Source organism: Pithys albifrons, chromosome 5 (genome assembly GCF_047495875.1).
Source record: "Pithys albifrons albifrons isolate INPA30051 chromosome 5, PitAlb_v1, whole genome shotgun sequence".
NCBI classification, from domain to species: domain Eukaryota; kingdom Metazoa; phylum Chordata; class Aves; order Passeriformes; family Thamnophilidae; genus Pithys; species Pithys albifrons.
The window spans coordinates 30,841,404-30,860,610 of record NC_092462.1 but is presented as its reverse complement, the minus strand read 5'-3'; the positions used below and the strand labels follow the sequence as shown (position 1 = coordinate 30,860,610).

At 39.4% G+C, this 19,207-nt stretch overlaps 1 protein-coding gene across 2 annotated transcripts; it reads right to left on the bottom strand.

The window, feature by feature from the left end:
- Positions 1–8,987: 8,987 nt before the first annotated feature.
- On the bottom strand, positions 8,988–19,063 carry LOC139672310 (toll-like receptor 2 type-2). 2 transcript variants are annotated; one of them, XM_071556131.1, is made up of 3 exons: positions 18,960–19,063; positions 16,500–16,603; positions 8,988–14,836 (listed from the first exon to the last, which is right to left on the bottom strand). In XM_071556131.1, the coding sequence occupies exon 3, from the start codon at positions 14,826–14,828 to the stop codon at positions 12,477–12,479; it is 2,352 nt and encodes a 783-aa protein (XP_071412232.1). In that variant the 5' UTR covers positions 14,829–14,836; positions 16,500–16,603; positions 18,960–19,063; the 3' UTR covers positions 8,988–12,476. The 2 variants fall into 2 exon arrangements, with proteins under 2 accessions (XP_071412232.1, XP_071412231.1); XM_071556130.1 differs by lacking the exon at positions 18,960–19,063 and adding an exon at positions 18,547–18,724.
- Between the last annotated feature and the right edge of the window lie 144 nt (positions 19,064–19,207).

The following is a 19,207-nucleotide window of genomic DNA, read 5'->3' as shown; positions in this document are numbered from 1 at the left end:
CAAACATGTAAAAAAAGAATAGCTTGGTTTCTTTTTGAAAGAAAAAGGAAACGAAGGTCAAAGGGAGCATAAAATCAGCCCTAAATGGAAAGGGCATTCATTAGCTTTCTCAAAAAGAACAAAAAATATAAAGCAGCAACTACTTACTAGATGCAAGAGAAACAGCAACAGCCTGTACCTTCCAAAAGAGCCTTATCCAGGCTTATCGAGAATGTAAAACATCTCCTAAAAAAAAGGCATGCTGGGGAAGGCTCCTATTTCAAAGGGGCCAGAGCAAAAAAAAGTTGCAGCAAAGCTACCAAGGCTCAGCTGTGGATAATTTTGGCAAGAGGGAAGGGATTGCCCTTCACCAGATGGCCACGTATAAAGTAACATGGATGTAAGCCTAGTACAGAGGAGGGGGGAAAAGAAAAAAAAAAAAAAAGGGCAAAAAATAGATTAAGAGGAAGAGTAGGCCATTCTGACAGCTTGGAGTTAACATCCATGTGATACAAAAGCAGATTAGGGAAAACTGTTTCTCAGTTGCTTTTGAGAATTTTGTTACTGCTATTTGAGATTTTTAAAAATAAACCCAAGGTCTCTGTTCTGCTAATTCATTTTTTAAAAACTGATATTCAATAGGTTTGCATCTGTGTTCAAGCAACACTCTCTCAATTTTACTTGTAAATGTTGTGGTTAACGAGGTGCAGGCAATTATATGCTTGCAACTGTATTACATACTCTGGGATGTGGGGTGGCAATAAAGAATAGTAATCAGAGAACTACCATCCTTGAAAAATGGTCTGTGCTGTGCTAGGCTACCTTCTCCATTTTTCTCAACATAAAGCATGTCAAATGGGGAAGGGAGGAAAAAGCTGATTAGTATTCTGACTTTGTATTTTCCCAAAGGAAATTCTGACTGTCAGGTATTTAGCTGATTCTTATAATGCAATTTGCTTGCTGTTGGAAGCTGTCCATTGCTGAAAATTAAATAAATATGATATATGTGAACAAAGTTGTTCTCCCTGGCATAATAGAAATCTTGAATATCTAAGATAGAAAGGGAGATCAAAACCAAAAGCCTTACTTCTGGTACCACAGATGGTTGCTCATTTTACTGATTGTATAACTTGTATCATGTGGCAATCATGGAATAAGAGCTTACTTGGGAATATAGTTGAAAAATGAAGCAGCGTAGTTATGACAACATTGATTTCTGTACCAAAGTAATGAGGCAGATCTTGAAAATAAGGTTGGTTGATTTACTTAACATAGAAATTTCTGCCAATTTTCAATATACTGTAAACCTTACAAAACTCAAACAGCCTGATTTATTATTTCTTCAATGCATATGTTTTGGGGTATTTGAATATGCCTACATCAAAAGAAACTAGATTTTTAGGGAGTTCATTAGCTTGTGTTGCCAAGTTAACAACTTCTGGTAAGGTCAATCTCTCACAATAAATCTAATTATTACACAGTTATTTTCTTTATGTGTACAGTTTTCACCATATGCAGTAAGATGGAAAGGATAGTGGGATAAAGCTCTTCTATCGAATTTGCTGGTGATAGGCATTCTTGCTTCCTTAGACTGTGGGGAGCATTGTAAGGGAAACAGGACAAATGGATGTTTTTCAGTTGGTGCTTGTATGACCTGTTTAATCTGCATAATTAGGAAATGGGAAAGCTGTCTATGACACTGATGCTGATTTCTCTTCTAGGTCTTTTTGAGCTCATTTCAAGTATAGTAATGAGAAAAACATTTTACCTTTGGGCAGCAATCTAATTTGTCAGGAAATTCCTCTTGCTATGATGGGTGGATGAGGAAAATTTGGAATAATATGATCCAGATGTTAAAGCTCCCACTTAGCAGCAATGCAGATGTATTATTTTATGGAATTGTCCAGATGGTGACCTTCCAGTATTAATAATAAATCAATACTGGGGTTTGCATCTGTATGACTTGATTCCTATCTTTGTTCTCCTTTACATGACAAAATACTCATGTGTTTCATGTGGAGCTAATAGTAGTAAAATGAACAATCTGGAAGACATAAAAATCAATAAGGAAAGTTGAAACAATTACTGCAAATAATATATACCAATTGATCTGATAACAGCATCCCACAAGAGAAGGTTGTGCTACCATTTTTTTAATTAATTATCATTTTATTTTGCAGCTAACATGGCAACAAAGTTCTATTAAAGGTATGCATTAGAAAGTACCCACATTACTGAATATGTGCCCATTCAGTTCATTCAGTTTCAGCTTTTTTTTTTTTTTTTTGGTAAATTCAGATTTTCCTTTCAGTCTACTGAAAAAAAAAAGGCAACCTACAGTACACAAACACGGTGAAGAGGGATCCATTTGGACAGTAGCAAGGCAGACAGGCAGTGGCCTCTGGTGAAGGCTGGAGACCTCAGGCTTCTCATTCAGGGATGTGTAGAGGCCACCGACCTGTGGCATGCCAGAAGGCCTGCATGGCCTGGAAGGAGTTCTGTCACTTTTATCGTCACGGACAGCAGACAGTGGTCCCTTACAGTCGAGGCTGCAGGGTGTAGAAATGCCTAACAGTAATGTCATCTAATGATGCTGTGTTGTTATCTTCTACAGGTGTTTCTATCTATTAATTTATTTCAACTTACCTTGTGAAATACTGTGTGTTCAATAGATGTATGCTTTCTGGGGGCTTGGTTTATTTTGTTTTGGTTTTTAAGAGTTTCTTATTTTTCTGAAGAGAAGAAGAATTGAGTCCTCCTTTCATTGAAATCTGTGGCAAAACTGTTAAGTTTGACAGGGAGTAACACACATTCCTTCAGGACTCTACTTTTTGGATTAAGGAAAGAGATTAATCTTTCATAGAAATAGCCTTTTACTCCAGGTGAATTGTGCTTTTTGCTTGCTTTTAAAAAATCTCCCTGCACCAAACCAAACATAAGTTTTAAAACCAACTCCCTCAGAGGTTGGGGAGGGGGGTGGTGGGGTGATATTTTTAGTAATCTTTCCATAAAGATGTAGGAGTTAATTCTATAAACATATACTAAAGTCAATCTTGCATTATCTTTGTCATCATCAGACTTCCACAATCCCAAATTCATGGTAAATAATTGTGATCACAAAGAGAACTGACATTACAGGGCTTTTGACTCTTCAGTAGGTGTCAAATATTTGCTTATTGGAAAAGAAACAGAATATTTCATCACTGACAGTAACTGATGCAAATGTATGTATGGAGTTTGATATAATTTCATTTTGAAAAAAATGGTTTAAAAGTTTAAGCCACAGTGTTTTGTGCTGGAGAAAGAGTTGCTAAGAATTTCAGTAGAGTGGCTATGTACCTGAGCAGCATCTCAAAGCAGTGCAGACAAATGTGACTTTCTGAAAGTTCGTAAGAGCAGTTCTAAGGCTTAAAGGGCAAACTGCCTCCACCAATTTCAGAACTTGACTTTCAAAACAAAGTTTAATTTTTTTTCAGTAGCATTAGTTCTATCAATAGACAATTTAGTTTTCTAAGAATAGGATGTGAGGGGTCTGATGAGTTGTATCTCAGTGTTATAACCATTTACTGCTCTGGGTTTAATGATTATTTACAGGGTGTAAGACAGACTAACATTCTAGAGCCAAAGGCTCTTCTGTGTCACATGCTGTAACACGTCTGAGTTTTACAGTTTGACAATCTGTTAATCAAACCTAACCATGTAAAATGAAGCCATAGGATGTCATTACTTTGAAATGACTGTCTCAATTTTGCCAACAGTTAGTTACACTGCTGAAGATGTGGGTCGTTTGGCTTTATTGCACCATCAACTTTTGCTGGGGGAGATCCCTGTCCCTGTGAGGAATGCTCTCAGTTATTACATCAATTTCAGAGCAAGCCACAAGCCTCTCTTGGGAAGAACATCATAGTATGTCTTTTTTCTGACATTTTTGCTTTTTTTGTGATTTTTTTTAGCTTTTTTTTCTTAAAGAAAAGGAGATGAGCAAATAAGAATTTATCTGAAGCAAATTACAAAAAAGGCCATTAGCCGTTGAATTTGAAGAAATCTTCCAACTACAGTATGAATAAGTTCCTTTAAATATGTGTTTATCAAATATGACATTTTCCTAGTTACAGCAGCCAGGACCAGCTTATCACTGTGTAGGTGTAACCAAAACTGTGTTCTACACATTTCTGATGAACTTTTAATAATGGATCATTTGCAGCAGCTGCCCAGGGCACACCTGACACCTCAGGCTACAAGCTGGATGTTAAAGAAGCCTGTGAGATAAGGGAGTGTCCCTGTCTTCACACCAGTGACTCAGCCATGATAACTCCTCTCGGGGAGGCACCAGCACCTTCACACCCAGCCTGAGGGGCCATGTCTGCTGATGGGTCATCAAAGATTCCAAAAATATCCCATGACTCATGGAATAAATTACCCATTGTGAAACTCCTCACCCTGGGGATGGTACTGAGCATTCCCACCTGAGCCTTAGCATATATAATTCTTGGGTTTGGGGGACTTAAGGGGCCACTCATTGGATCCAGAGGGGGACCAGAACCTCAATAGGACTGTGACTGCCCCTCATGACAAGACTGCAACTGTCATCCTCATCAACAGGTTTTCCTTTTACTTTGCACTCAGGGGGACCATGTGAGGCTCAGCACAGGGGCTAACAAACCCAAGTCTGTTCATGTCCCAGGGTGCTGGCTTATACATCTGGGTTTTGTGTCTGTCATTTGTGTGTATCATTGCATTTCTTTTAAACTTTCTAGTAAATTGTAACTCTGATTTGTAATCTCTCTTGAATCGAGTTCATTTCTCCCACCGCTTTACCTTTAAACCAGCACAGACAGGCAAATGAAAAAGACAAGTAAACTTAAAATTAAATTAATTCCATCAGTTCCATTTTTGTTTTTCATTCTGCAGACTCTCACCATCAGCAGTCATCCCAGGTGTTAATGAGTCTACAAATCTCAATTTTATACATATACCAAATACTCTGAATTTATTCCTTAGACCCGCGTCTGCATCCCTAAAGAGATGTCTGTATTCTTCCTTCTCCAGGCTTCTGAAAATCTGCCTCTCCACCCTGACCTAATAAAGACAATTATTAATGGTGCAGAGCTTGCTTCTGCTGAATTTGAAGCGCTTTAGATAAATGTATAGAGACTTGACTGTATCTAATTTACCTCAGGTGTTTTTTACCTCTTCTTGTCCTATTCTGTCCTATGACTCCCTCCTCCACAATTCCAAACTACTAGTTTTAATAGTGTTAGCAGTCTATTCACAATTACCATTTCTTGTGAAGACTGAAGTAAAATAAAATGGATTTGATGGGGGTTGTTTTCCCTGTACTTTTTCCTGTATTATAGATTTTTATTCACCTGTAAGAAAGGGAGAAATACAGAAGCATAAAACTTCTGCTGTATTTATACAAATACTTAGGTAGAGGCTACACATGCAGCATTTTGTTCCACTCTGCAATATGCACAAGTTCTTAGCAGTCTTTCTTTTTTTTCTATCCCTAGGTTGGTCTGTAAATGGTTCCCTCGATCTATAAACTGAGTTATACAACAGGAATTGTGGGTTAGCTAGCCATAGTGACTACCATGTTTGGAATTAATATGTTCTTTAGGTATGTAACTTCAGGTAAAATTGGGATTGGCAACTGTTAGGATTTTCTATTTGATAGATTTCACTTTGTATGCAGTGAAATTGCTCTAGGTTGGTGTCTTCACCACCCACATCTACATAGGAAACCCCCTTCACATTATGTAACTGTAAGTCCTCTTACTTGGGGATTTTTTTACTACTGATCTGAAGTTTGGTATTTAGTCATTTTGCAACTTGTGTTTGTGGTGTAAAGAGAGAAGGAAAATCCTTGAACTTTGTACAACCACTGTTCACTCATTTAATTCCATAACTTCTGAGTTAGTTCCCAGTTCTGCATTTATGCATCCGAAAGAGATGAGACAAAAAGAGCTTGACATAACAGTTAAAAATAAATAAATATATTCATATCAAAACAACATTGTAATTCTTTCCGATAATCATGATTTCCCACTCTAGCAGGCTATAATGTTGCTTGGGGGTTTTACTCTTTTTATTTTGACTATTGCCAAAGACAAAGATTTTTACTCCAGTGAGTTCCTACTTCCTTCAGACTGCAGGTTTAGTTTCATCTTCTTTTGCAGCAGCAAATGCCCTCGTACCTAAAGTATGAACATGCCTGACAGCCAGCAGTGTTGAAAGCAGGTTATAAACTGCTTTTGGAGCCACAGCTACTTAACTTTACTATAGGTAGGCCAAGCTGACATATTTCCTTAAAGAAAGAGACTTTGTTTAGGGTCTTCTTATACAGAACAATTAGATCTATTTTATTGTTTTGCAGAAGCAAAAGGATCAGCCAAATCTCAATAAGGTACAACATGCCAGTCAAAGAAATGTTAAGTTTCTGTAGCTGAAAGAGGCCTCTGTCCTCTCAAATAAAATTCCTCAGAATAATATTTTTTCAAAAATACAGCAAATGGTATTTAATCCCCTACCCCCAGGCCCCTCAACACAATACAGTCTGCAAAAATATTAAGGTCTCTTGTCAATTTTCTGAGGCTGTATGTGTTATGTGTAACAGGTCTTGGGAGGCTGAAATCTGGCTACAAAATACTCATGAAACTGGAGCTTCTCAACTTTAAAAAGGACTTGTCATTTCTGCTGCTACAGGGCACAACATAAGAGCCTCTGAATTAGAGCTAACAAATTTTGTAGTTACATCTTCAAAATACACTTGTGGGGGAATTTAGCTAGTTAAATAAAATATTCCAATAGAATAAAGCTGAACAGTATTCGTAACACAAGACTGAAATTTCTGCCAAGAATTTTCCATCAAAGCTATGTACTTTTGGATTAATTGACTATACAATGTGTGGACACTAAATCTGACACTTAAAGGAACAGCAGATCTATGCATGTGCAATATCTGCATTACCTCCAAGAAGTGTTGGACTTACAGTAAATGCATTATGAGATTGATCTACATGCTCTTGAGGAATCCCTGGAATTTCTGGTCAGATGGCACATCAAACTGAGTCCAGTACAGTAGCTCTGAGCGGGCTGCTACTCAGACAGAAATCCTAGACAAACATAAAGAAAATTCAAATTCTACCCAGGCAAAAGTTTTGGTGTTTTGGTGAAGAACAGATTCACACAAGTAATCTTTTGTGGTTTTATGACAGAAAAGAGTTTTGTGACTCAGTGTCTTTCACCGCTGCTTTTTTAGTTATTGTACTACGGGACTGATGTGAAGAGACTTTGCAGAGATCTATTCTGACTGCATGGCTTCCACCACTGGTCTAAGTGTCAGGGTATGTGGCCCCGAATACCGCTTCCAAGGACTGGAAGTGAGCCCTTTAATCTCATGTGCCCCTGGTTCATGAGAATAAGGTCTACTGGATAGTTTTGCCATAAATAACCTCTCTTTTCCTTAGGAACTGCTGTTCTTGTGCCATGGGCAAACTGCTGAACACCCTCATCAAACTTCTGATTAGGAGAACATTTAATGTAGTAGCCATTGACATATGCCAGGCCTGATCTGGGGTTTCCAGTAGGCAGAACCCTTTGTGCAAGAGACTACATAATTTTCCTAATTGCCATAGGAAAGATTCTTCCTTCCCCAAAGTCTGTGAAAGACTCTCCTCGTCTTCTTTTTACAGCTCCTATGTTCCTCTTTCAAATAAGAAAATTATGCTGACATAATCACCTTAGGTCCAGTTACTTAACATCAAGCAGATGATTGCTAAAGTTCTTGCATCAGCAATAAAATTTTAATTATTCCTTGATAACTGTGAATCCTGGCACTAGTGACAACTGTAGCCATTTTCATGCTGTCCTTATCTTTGATGGCAGTTAAAATGTGTTTATGCACGCTTGACTCTAAGCAAATATTTTGTTGGTTTTTTGTATCCTTTTTTTTCCTGTAAATTTGATCTTGACAGTTTTACAACATCAGTGGCATACCAACAAAAAATGTGTCCAATGACATCTGTGCAGTCTGTGGGCAGAAAGTCTTTGTGGATATAAACAAAGAAGGAATCATTGAAAATACCTAACAGCTGTTCTGTAATCATGGATATCCTTTCCATGTAATTATGAAACTCTTGTTTTCTCCTCTTCTATGCTGCATTTAAAAATAATAATGACAATGAATACCAAGCAAAAAAGGAACCGAAACAGCAGAGCACAAAGGTAAAAATAGGAACACAAATTACTTATCGGTTCTGTGGCTCATGTTGAGGCCATGCAGACTTTTGGCAGACAAACTGATGCAAGAGTGGCCATGATCTGACAGTTTCAGGCCTAAATCCAGCTTCCAGGTACTTAGTACACAGCCGGACCCATCAGTCAGGTCTGCTGTTCAGACTCCCCTTTGTTGTGCTGCAGAGGATTTCCTGCGGCTGTGCCCGGGGCTGTGCTTACTGGGTGGTTTTAAAGCAGATATGAAACCCTTCTCACACAATGGCATGTACCATACAGCCCGACAGAAGACCCAGTGCCTCATACTCAGGGATTTTGCGTTCCAGAAGGTAAAATGAAATGACTCATAAGTGCTGGAACAATGTTACTAACCATCCTCTTCTTCAGTTCATAAAAGTATCCTGGCTTCTGTCAAGATGGAAAATATGAAGACCAGTCTGGATGACCAGGACATTGGATTCAGCCTTACGATAATTCTAAATAGTCTAAATATTTTAAGAAATTTGAAACTGCTTGGTTTAAAACAAGGCAGCATCCATACTCAGCCATTCAAATTATCTGTTGATGGTTTGACTAGGTTTGCAGATGTAAGCACTGGGCCTTTTACAGATTTGAAAGATTCCTTAACAATACACACGATGCTGGGTTTCATGAACCCTGTATCCATAGTTAGTGCATTGTTGGCTAGAACCAAACTCCCCCCTACTACCCTGAGAAAGTTGGTTTAAAGATGATGTTAAGTAACCCATAACTTTTCTGTAAGAAGTGTGCTTTTCATTTGGATTTTCTAAACCATAGCCTGATTACTTACTAATTATTGTCTTGATCTGCAGTGGAGGGTTCAGATGGCTGCATTAAATGAACGGAAACCCAATTATTATTATTAAGGAACAATTATATTTAGGAAATACGAGAGTTCTGTTTGCCTTTCCCTTACCTAGGACCCCAAGCAAGCTAGGGAAATAAAAGTGCATATATATATTTTCCTTCTTGATTTTAAGACATCCAGAAATAATTTTTATGATCAGAGGAACACTTTAAAGAATGCAAATCACAGTTTTACAAAGACCACACAATGGATTTCACTCTGTAACAAAATAACAACGTTGATATAATCCACTTTCATAACAAGTGCTTTTTCCCCTCCCCTTCTGTTAGTAGTGAGTAAACAACGTTTTGCCTTTAGCAAATAAAATACTGGTTGAAGATCTGCTGCCGTGTCTGTAGAAATTTGCTTGAATGGAAGCAAAGTCTGGCTTACTTTTTTGGAGCCTATTTTAATCATATGTGAGGAGGATTCTTAATTTTAACCTTACCTCTATAAAAAAGGAAGAAAATTATGAGAGTTGAAAAAAAAAAAAAGAGACGTTTCAAAAATTTAACCCAATACTGTTAGTTTGATTGTGACTGAGAAAAATACCAGGATTTACCCATTGCTGTATTTTCTCTCCAGTTTCCTTATCAACAGATTATGTTGGAACACACAAGTATTATATGGAAAACTTCTGGACTGGCTCTGCTATTTGGTGTTTTGACTCAGTGGTTCTAAAAGAGGAGTCAGATTATCAGTGAGAATTCAAAGTGTTGGGTACGTATCTGCCTACAATAATATGCATATTCTGTACTTAATTTTAAGACTACAGAAAATAGCAATTGGTGGAACTCTGGTCTGCTAGAAACCCTTTCACAGGACAGTGCCTCTTTGCATTACAACAAGGCTGTACACCATGCTATGAAAACATATTTTATTTTCTCAAGACAAGAATGAAAAGAAATTTATACTTTTAAAGGTAAGCTTGTGCTAGAAAAGTAGAGTTATTTCTTAGAATGAATGAGGTAGCTAGCAGAAGTAGCTTTTGAACTCAAATTAAACGTAGTCAGTATTTTAAGAATTTGAAATTGTTATTAAAAATCAGAGATCCACACTAGCTTTATTTACACTTTATTATATATATGAGAATAAACCAGAGATTGTGTGAAGCCATGTACAGATGAAGGTAAGGTTTAGAAGCTAAAAATAAGAAATGCTGCACTTAAAAAAAAACAAAGTAAATGAAAGAGTAAATCTTGATTACATAGAAAGAAGGTGGCTTTGTTAGGTTACATGAAGTAACAAAGTTAATAAATCTTGTAAGGTCTTATGCCTGTGTTCATAAATGCAAAAATGTGTGTAAATAAGCTGTCAATTTCTGTTACACTGTCAGAGTTACCTAATTATGAATGTAAATGGAAGACTGTGTGTCCTCATCTTCTCAATGACCAGCAAAGAACAGGGTACTTCTGCTCTCTCTGACATTTTGGCTGTGTAGAGAACTTTCTAAAAGCAACAATACAACAGGTAACCAACTGTGAAAGGAAGCTTCCAATGCACCCAACTCAATTACACATATTGAGGTGTTTGAACAGAGTTTTTGTACCACATTAGATGCTGAAGATCTAAACAGAGCAATAAAAAAAAATTGACTTGGACATGATCTCATCACAGATAAATCCAAATGTTGTAGATGTTTCCATTTAAGGATTTTAGGACTCACCTCTATACCTGCCTGAAAATGTCCTATGCTGTGCCTAAGCCCTGAAGCAATACAGAAGTTAATTGTCCCTCTGGCCTACCAGATTCAAGCTATTAGAATTTGAAATCTGCTGTGGCTGCAAGGCAAGTATCACCAAAACCACCTCTTTCTTTTTAAATCATCTCTGAAGGACGAGTCTGGTGTCAGTCTCACATTTATTACACCTTTCCAGAAATTAGGGCCCTTGTCCCAATAATCTTCTCAAGAAAACCTGGCCCCACCTAATAGCAAGCACAATGTCCTAGGAGGGATGCCCTCTTCCCCCTCTAGTTTTGTGGACTACATCTACAGACAGAGCAGAAAGGTAGGAAACACCCTTTTTGTGCCTCTGTTAAGGCTGCTGAACAAAGAGTGGAATGTGGCATTGGATTCAAAGGCTCCATATATATTAGTGCTTCCAACATTCTAGCTGAGAATACCCTAAATTCCATTTGTGCAAGTCAGAAGTGTGTTTGAAACCTGCTCTGAAACATCTTTTGCCACATATGGTACAATGAAACTAGACAGAAATAATCCTTCATAGATGTCTTTCACCGAGGAATTTGTCTGCCATTGAACATATATACCATGATAGCCTTCAGAACTGCAGTGATAAAGAGAATTTTTACATTCAGCCTTGCAGCCACAATCCTCAGGAGATCTGGGCATTTAACTTAAAGTGATTATGAAATGCTGATTGAGGAGATCCACTGACTAGGAGAGCTAGGACAAAAATCTTTGCTCCATAAACTGACCTTTATAGCATGTGATTAGAAGTGTTTTATACAAAGAATGCAGAAAAAACCCTCGGCTAGGCAGGTTCTCTCCTAAAACTTTTGCAAAGATAAAGACATATAAACTACATAGCTGTATATCTAAACAACTTTTCATCATTAAATGTTTAAATGAAACAGCTTTTGCTAATACTGCTGATCAACATGTGTAGACAACTATTGTGGTTGCACCTCGGGAGGCACCTCAGCACGACACAACCACTCACTCAATCCCCTGCAGTGGAACCCCTTATCTGAAGGGTAAAAGTGAGAAAACATGTGGGTTGAGATGCAGACAGTTCAATAGATAAAGCAAAAGCTGTTCTCACAAGCAAAGCAGAACAAGGAATTAATTCACTGCTTCCCATCAGCAGGCAAATATTTAGTCATTGCCATGAAAGCAGGACTCCATCACACAAAACAGTTACTTGGGAAGGCAAACACAATAACTCCAAATATCCTCCATTACTCTTTCTTTCCCACAACTTTCAGTGCTGAGCATGATGTCATGGGACATGACATTATGGTAAGGGACATCACTTTGGTCGTGTGGGATCAGCTGTCCCAGCTGTGTTCCCTCACAAATCATGATACGCCACCAGCCTACTTGATGGCAAGACTATGTGAGAAACAGAAAAGACTTTCATGAAGTGCAAGCATTATTGAGCAACAGCTAAAATGCATCTGTGTTATGAAGGCTGTTTTGGTCACAAGTAAAAACCATAGCACCATAGAAGGAACTATGAAGAAAATTAACCCTATTCCATCCCAAACCAGTAAAACAATTCAGAACCATAGCTACAAAAAGAGAATAATCTCACTGCAAGTGTTAGAATTTTCAGTATCTCAGATCTCTGTCCTTGAGATGTAGATAAGTGACAGGACAAATGGGCAACAGAAAAAATTCCAGAGTATTTTTACTTTATGTTCATTCTGTCTAGGATTTTAGAGCTACTTTCAAATTAAACCAAAACATCTGCTGCTGCTCTTCCTCCAGAGGCCACTCCAGGTAGGTCTTTGTGTTCATGATCTTGCGCAGCTTGCAGAACCTCTTGGGAATCGTTTGACTCTGGATGGGCTCCAGGAGGACAAGAATTGCAGCATCATTGTTCTCATCAAAGAGACGGAAATGAGAGAAATCCAGCTCATATTTGCACCACTCACTCTGCACAAAGTGCTCGGACAACACAAAAAGCGTTTTGTGGCTCTTCTCAATGGAGTCAATGATGTTGTCCACAATCCACTTCCCAGGGACAAAGTCCCGCTTATGGAGGCAGAGCCGGAAGGGAGGGCAGGCCTGCTCCAGCTCCCGCACCATTATGTTTTCCACCCAGTTGGAGTCGTTCTCACTGTAGGAGACAAAAGCATCGTAGCAAATATCCTTTGGTGGGGCTCGCCTGGGCTTCCGCTTGGCTTGGAGCCACGCCCAGGTCATCCTCAGGTACCAGACCGCATGGTACTTGTAGCCCACAGCCACAAGGATGAGGATGACCAGGAACACCAGGATGCAGATCAATGACACCACGAGGGACCTGTGGCACTCCATCAGGGAAAGGTGCACAGCTCCAACCTGTGCCCCTCTCACTGCCAGCGGGGAGTCGCAGATATACTTGTCCGGCCACCCCACCAGCACCTGGGATATCCCAGCCTGGTGATGGATGAAGGACAGGAATTCACAGGAGCAGATGAAGTTGTTATCACTGGCATCCAGCAGCTCCAGTCTCTTGAAGGACTCAAACTCTACCTTGGAGAAACTGTTGAGCTTGTTTCTCCTGACTGACATGACCACTAAGTTTGGAATGGGCGCAGCACCAGGAAGGGTCTTCAGGTGGTTTTTTGTGAGGTAAAGCTCTTTCAGAAATGGGAGCTGCAGTCCAAACTCCTTCAGGTTGTTAGCACTCACGTCCAAAACTTCCAGAGTTGGGGGAACGCAGGTGGTTACTTTAGGAATTTGAGTGCTAGAGAGGTTTAAATATTTCAGGTTTTTTGGCCATGCACATGCATCTGGAATATCACCAAAATTATTTTGGCTAATGTCTAAAACAAATAGATTTCTTAGATGGGACAAACTTTTAACTGTCATTTCTAAGTCACTCAATGAATTCTGACTTAAATTTAGAGTTTGTAGTGATGGCCAACCACCCTTACAGGCTGAATGTTCTAAACTCTGGTCTCCAAGCAAATTTGCACTAAGGTCAAGATACTCTAATGACAGAAGATGTTGCGAAATTCTGCATGGTACCAAAAACACTTTGGTGTTTCGAACTGTGACTCTGGTAAAAAGAGATAATAGACCTTCCACAGTCTGAAGATCTGTAAATAAGTAAAATTTTTCTATAGATAATTTCTCTATTGTGAAAACTCTAAGGGTCTGTGATTGGTTTGCATGAATTTCCATTTCCCATTGTCCAGTTCCCATGAGTCTACAGTCTATTAGCTCCAGCTCCTCTAATTTTGGCATGTCTTCTAAAATTCTTACAATCTCAGGCACAGTAGCATCTGTTAATGAGGTCTGTTGAAAAGAAATTTTCTTTGCAAAAGAAGAGGCCATGACTCTCAATAGTTGCATTTCAGCAGAGATACTGAATGCTATTCTTCTAACTTCTAGCCAAATGACAGAGTGTAGAAGGTCTCTAACAACTTCAGAGAATACATTAATATTTTTTATTATTATGATCATGTGTTTTATCTTCTTAATCAATTTCAAACTTCCCTGTTCATACTGATTTAGATTGCAACCATCAATCCACAACTTGTTGAGAAGCTCAATGCCCTCAAAGTTCCCTCGCCTTATCACAGAGAACTGTGGGTTGCCCAGCTGGAGAGAGCTCAGATTCCTCAGGCTAGAAAAGGGAGAGCTTTCTCCCAGGTCTCTGTACAAATTGCCTTGAAGGTGGAGGTGCTGGAGTGAAAAAAGGCGCCCAAACCACACAGGGGACAAGTGAGTCAAGCTGTTATTTGATAAGTTCAAGAGCTCCAGTTTTGCGAGGGACTGAAATGAGTCTTCATCTATGGAGCTGATTTCATTGGAATGCAGCAGCAGGGCTCTCAGGTTCACAGCCTGCTGCAGGTCGTTGGATCGGATGTGCTTTATCCTGTTGTGGGCCAAGTTTAACACTGTGATTTTGGCTGTGAGCCCCGGGGGAATGAAGTCCAAGCCCATGGAAGAGCAGTTGCAAAGCTGAGCAGCATCACATGAAGGACAAGCCTGTTTCAGCTCTTGCTGTTCAGAGAGGTTTGCAGCTAAGACCATGTAGATGGCCCACACTCGCCAGGGGTGTTTAGTCATTATTTTATCTAAAATATGAAATACAGTCAGAGCAAATGTAAGATGAATAGTTTTGAAGAAAGTACATTTTGGATATACCTATAATATACTTTTTACTGTTCTGTCCTTTCAAAGGCACTGTAAATATATTTGGTTTTAACAGAGTTCAGAGATTAAATAGATTAATTTTAAAAAGGCATACTATACACAAATATATCAATATAATTTGTTACAGGATATCTGCATTGGTTTGATTTTACTTTTTTTTCCCCTGTGATTTCTAAATTTGGAAGGAAGACTATAAAATCAGTTAACAGCTGCCTAAATGTTTTGCAGATTCAGCTAAACATCTGCATAAGCACAACATTACTTTTAATGTAACATTATTTGCTGTAAATATGTGTAAACATCATTTTATGTATTCATTTTTTACTACACGGAGTTTCCGGTATGTATTTCAAATCCTGGTTACATCAAGAAGAGTCAGCATATTACAGTAGATACTAACATTCACATTTAATACTCATTGCAAGTATATGTCTAATCTCAATTCTGACAATGGGCAGATGAGAAATGCCTTTCTTTCAGTCCATTCTTCATTTTATCTGCCTTTATCTGTTCTGATTGTAAATGTACTAGAAGCAGGGAAACAAATACTTGCCTGGATGACTGCATAGGCCATCTTTCTCATGGTGCCATCAGTCTAATAGTTGCTAGTGAGACTTAAGCTTGTAAAACAGACCATTGTTGCCTACTGAATCTTAGCTCTTCCTTTTTACTGCCACATCCTTTTTCTCTGCCAGTGCCTTTTTCTATTTTGGGCAACTGTGGCATAGGGATCAAGCCAAGCCATAAGGAAGAGACAGGGTCTTTTGGAGGCTCCTGCAGATCTGATCAGTTGTCTGGACTACATAGCTTTTTCCAGGCCCACAGCCTGTTCCTTGACTGAAATTATTCAAGAGAACCCACACACATGTGGATTCTGTGTCATTTCACTTTCCTCTCACAGTTGTGCCTTTCATAATACTGATTTGGCATGGCTTTTGTTGTTACAGAGCTTTCTGCAATATCCAGCCCATCCTTTCAACAAGGTGACTCTTCTGTTACTCTTCTATCCTTCCAAGGAGTTGGAAAAGCAATTTTTGAAGCCAACTCTTTTCCCTTTAAAAGCCTTATTAAACGTTGAATTACAACCTTTCTTGACAAGGATCAAAGACCATTTTTAAAATATAATTTTCACCCATATGTCACAAACCCCCTACCTCAGTAGGTATCTTATTGAGGTTGAAAAGAATGAACCAACCCTGAAGAGCCAATAAACAGGTTCACAAAATCGTTGTGGGCTCTGTATCAGGTTAATGAGGTTAGATTGGCTCACTGAGAACTACTTTCTCCATCAGTTATCCCACTGAGACTCTGAGCAGAAGATCTACTGTACTTTGAATTCATATTCTGATTTGTTTTACAGTAGCTGACCCACACATATACGTTCATATAGATAAGTCCTGCCCTTCCAGTTGCATTATTTTTAGCCATAAAAATAGTTGCTGAAGATTATTCAAAAGAGGTAGAGTTGACTGAGATTGTTTGGGTATATAGGGAGAGAAGGAAAAATTGTGGATCATTGTTTTCATCATTCCATCTCTTCCCACCTACAAGACTATAAACATTTTGACCTCTTGTGTTATTTACCTTTTATGTCTGCCTCTCTCTGATATGGAGCTTCAGATCTTGAAGGACACTTCTGTCTTCCCTGTCTTTAGATGCCCACAGCTGAGCTGGTCACCCAACATGTCCTCCAAAGTCAACAGAGAGAAATGACATTTTTTAGGGGCAATTGTTATTGTATGTCTTAAACAACGAGATTAAGATGTGATGACTCTAAGAGTAACAACCCCATCGACTTAAAATGGAGTACCACAGTTTAGATACCTAGATATTTGTCCATGTGAATCACACACAAAGAATTGTGATCTGTAGTTAGACTCACCTGCTGTCTATCAGAGGGTCTTTTACAGGGCTTTTTTGTACCACAAGTCTAACTGGATAACATGGTGCTGTAGGCTATAGGAGCAAAGTTATGAGTAACACGAGTTTCACTAATAACAAATTTAAGTGGTTTTTTAAAGTTGTCATCAAAATGCTTACTGTTAGAAAAAGAAACAACCAGGCAACTTAATCAATCAAAAGCTATCTATAGATAGGTTATTTAGAGGTGGAAAATTGGCAGCACAGAAGGAAACTAGGCAGGTACTGTACAGGAAATACAGCTGAACCTAATGGCTCTCCACCTCACCAGCATGAAACCATCTAGGGACTGCAGGGCTAAACTCCATTTGGTGGTTCAGGATGTTTTTCTTTATTGTCACTTCTGTGAGCTTCTTTTGCAGTTTTTTTGCTCATTTGTAATCTAAGCAAACACTCAGAGAAATCCCATTCCCATCCTCATTCAATTTTATGCCATTCTCTTTCCCTTCCCATTCCTCTCTAATGATTCTGCTTAAGACCCTGATTTACAGGATCAATTCAGGCCTCTCCACACCTATTCAGATACATAGCCCCAGAACTATATCATTACCCTATTAAAGAATCACGGTTCCCTGTTGTGCTGGGAACTAAAAAGCCACATAGACATGAAAATGCAATTAAAATACAGAAACTTGCACCTCATATCATGTGATGCTGTGATGAACAAGACATTCAGAATGTTTCTGGGTTACGGACAAAAGGGTCCAAGCAATCAGCCATGCTCAGGATTATTTTCCCTGGGCCAAGTGAATAGACAAATTTGAGGAAATATGTGCATATACTTAAACAAAGCCATGACTGATAATAGAATGAGGTTCTATAAATGCTAAAAAATGCTAAAGCTTCATGTAAGTATCAATAATGTGCAAATTGATTTTAGTTTGGGGAGCACTATCCAGGTAAATATGGGCTAGTAAATTGGAGCAGTGCTATGGAGTCTGAAGTGGGAGAGCCACTGGCTGGTGAAGGAGTCAAACCACAAGCAGACAGGGGAAAGCTGCTGCCCTCCATCTGGTTGTGTGTGGGTTACATATGTCCTAGTTATCACCCAGCAGCACTGCCCTAATTGTATCTATGTATGTACACACATCTGCACACATACACAGGCATGCCTCTTCTTGTTTCCAACACAGAGGATGTGCAACAGATCAGAGTTAGGTGAGGAGACAGCTGATGACCTGAGGTTGTTGTTCCATCAGCTCTTTTTTCCTAGTTGAATTCCAGACACTGAGGCAGCCCACCTTCACGCCCAGCCTTCCCTGGGCAGCCACTATCAACATACGAGTGGGACAACACACTAACAGGACAAAGTACATATAAGGCACCCTCCCACAAGGAAACTGAGTAGAAATGGCACAGTCTGACCCAATTTGTCTCTTTTTCATTTCCTGCTTTCTTCTCTCCCCTTTCCCGAAGGACATTGCTCCCATCAACCTGTCCTGGCTCTCCTGGTGAGCCTTCCTTCACTGCCTGCCATGCATTCGTGGCAGCTGCCTGTGATTGCAGCTCTCTGCTCCACTGTGCTGGCAGACAGAAATCCCTCCCCACCCCACACTTGTGCTTAGCAGCCTTGAGCATAGTTAACAGCCCATACAGAGGAGGCAGAGATGAGATAGCCTCTTCCCAGTGATCCCTCCTTGCTTCTTGCTCTAGTGTTGTAGTTTCACTGTCTTTCCCTGCATCTCCAGCCTTCACCCACCTGAACACTCACCTCTGTGCCCAAAAGATCCCCCAAGATGCCCACTCCAGCTTTGGTGCCTGAATACCAGTTAACCCACACCGTGTTTCATCTCTCTCTTGCTGATCATTCTTTACTTAGCTTCCTCTCACACTGCTGTTTCCTTTCCACTTCACCTCTCAGCCTTGATAATGTGAGCAGGGGAATTCCCTCCTCGGTGATCTGATAGACATAAGAGTAGCAATACTGTCACCCCTTTGTAAAAATGCCAACCCATAAAAGTCTGGGCTTGTGCAAAGATTGTACTGTATGAAAATTAAAAACCTTTGACCCTCTCTTTGTAATGATCGGCAAGACTTACTTCCCTTCTTACCCCTAGGCATGCAGTCTCCTGATCTGTTTTATCAGTGCTCATTGTTTGTTCTGATGATTCACTCATCACCTACCTGGAGTTCTGCCTTGATTAGCCCCTGAGCCATTTTTCTCCAAGAGAGTGGAGGAAGAGTCCCTCTGTAGCAGACTTTGGACTGGCCCTAGAGATAACATTATAACAGGAAAGTAGAACTGAAAGTGGTGTTTGCAGGCTACACCCACAGAAACTATCATATGTAGATACATGTACAGATACACAGAGAAGGGTGAAGATAGACACGTGTAAGCACATACACACACATATACATATGATTATGTACAA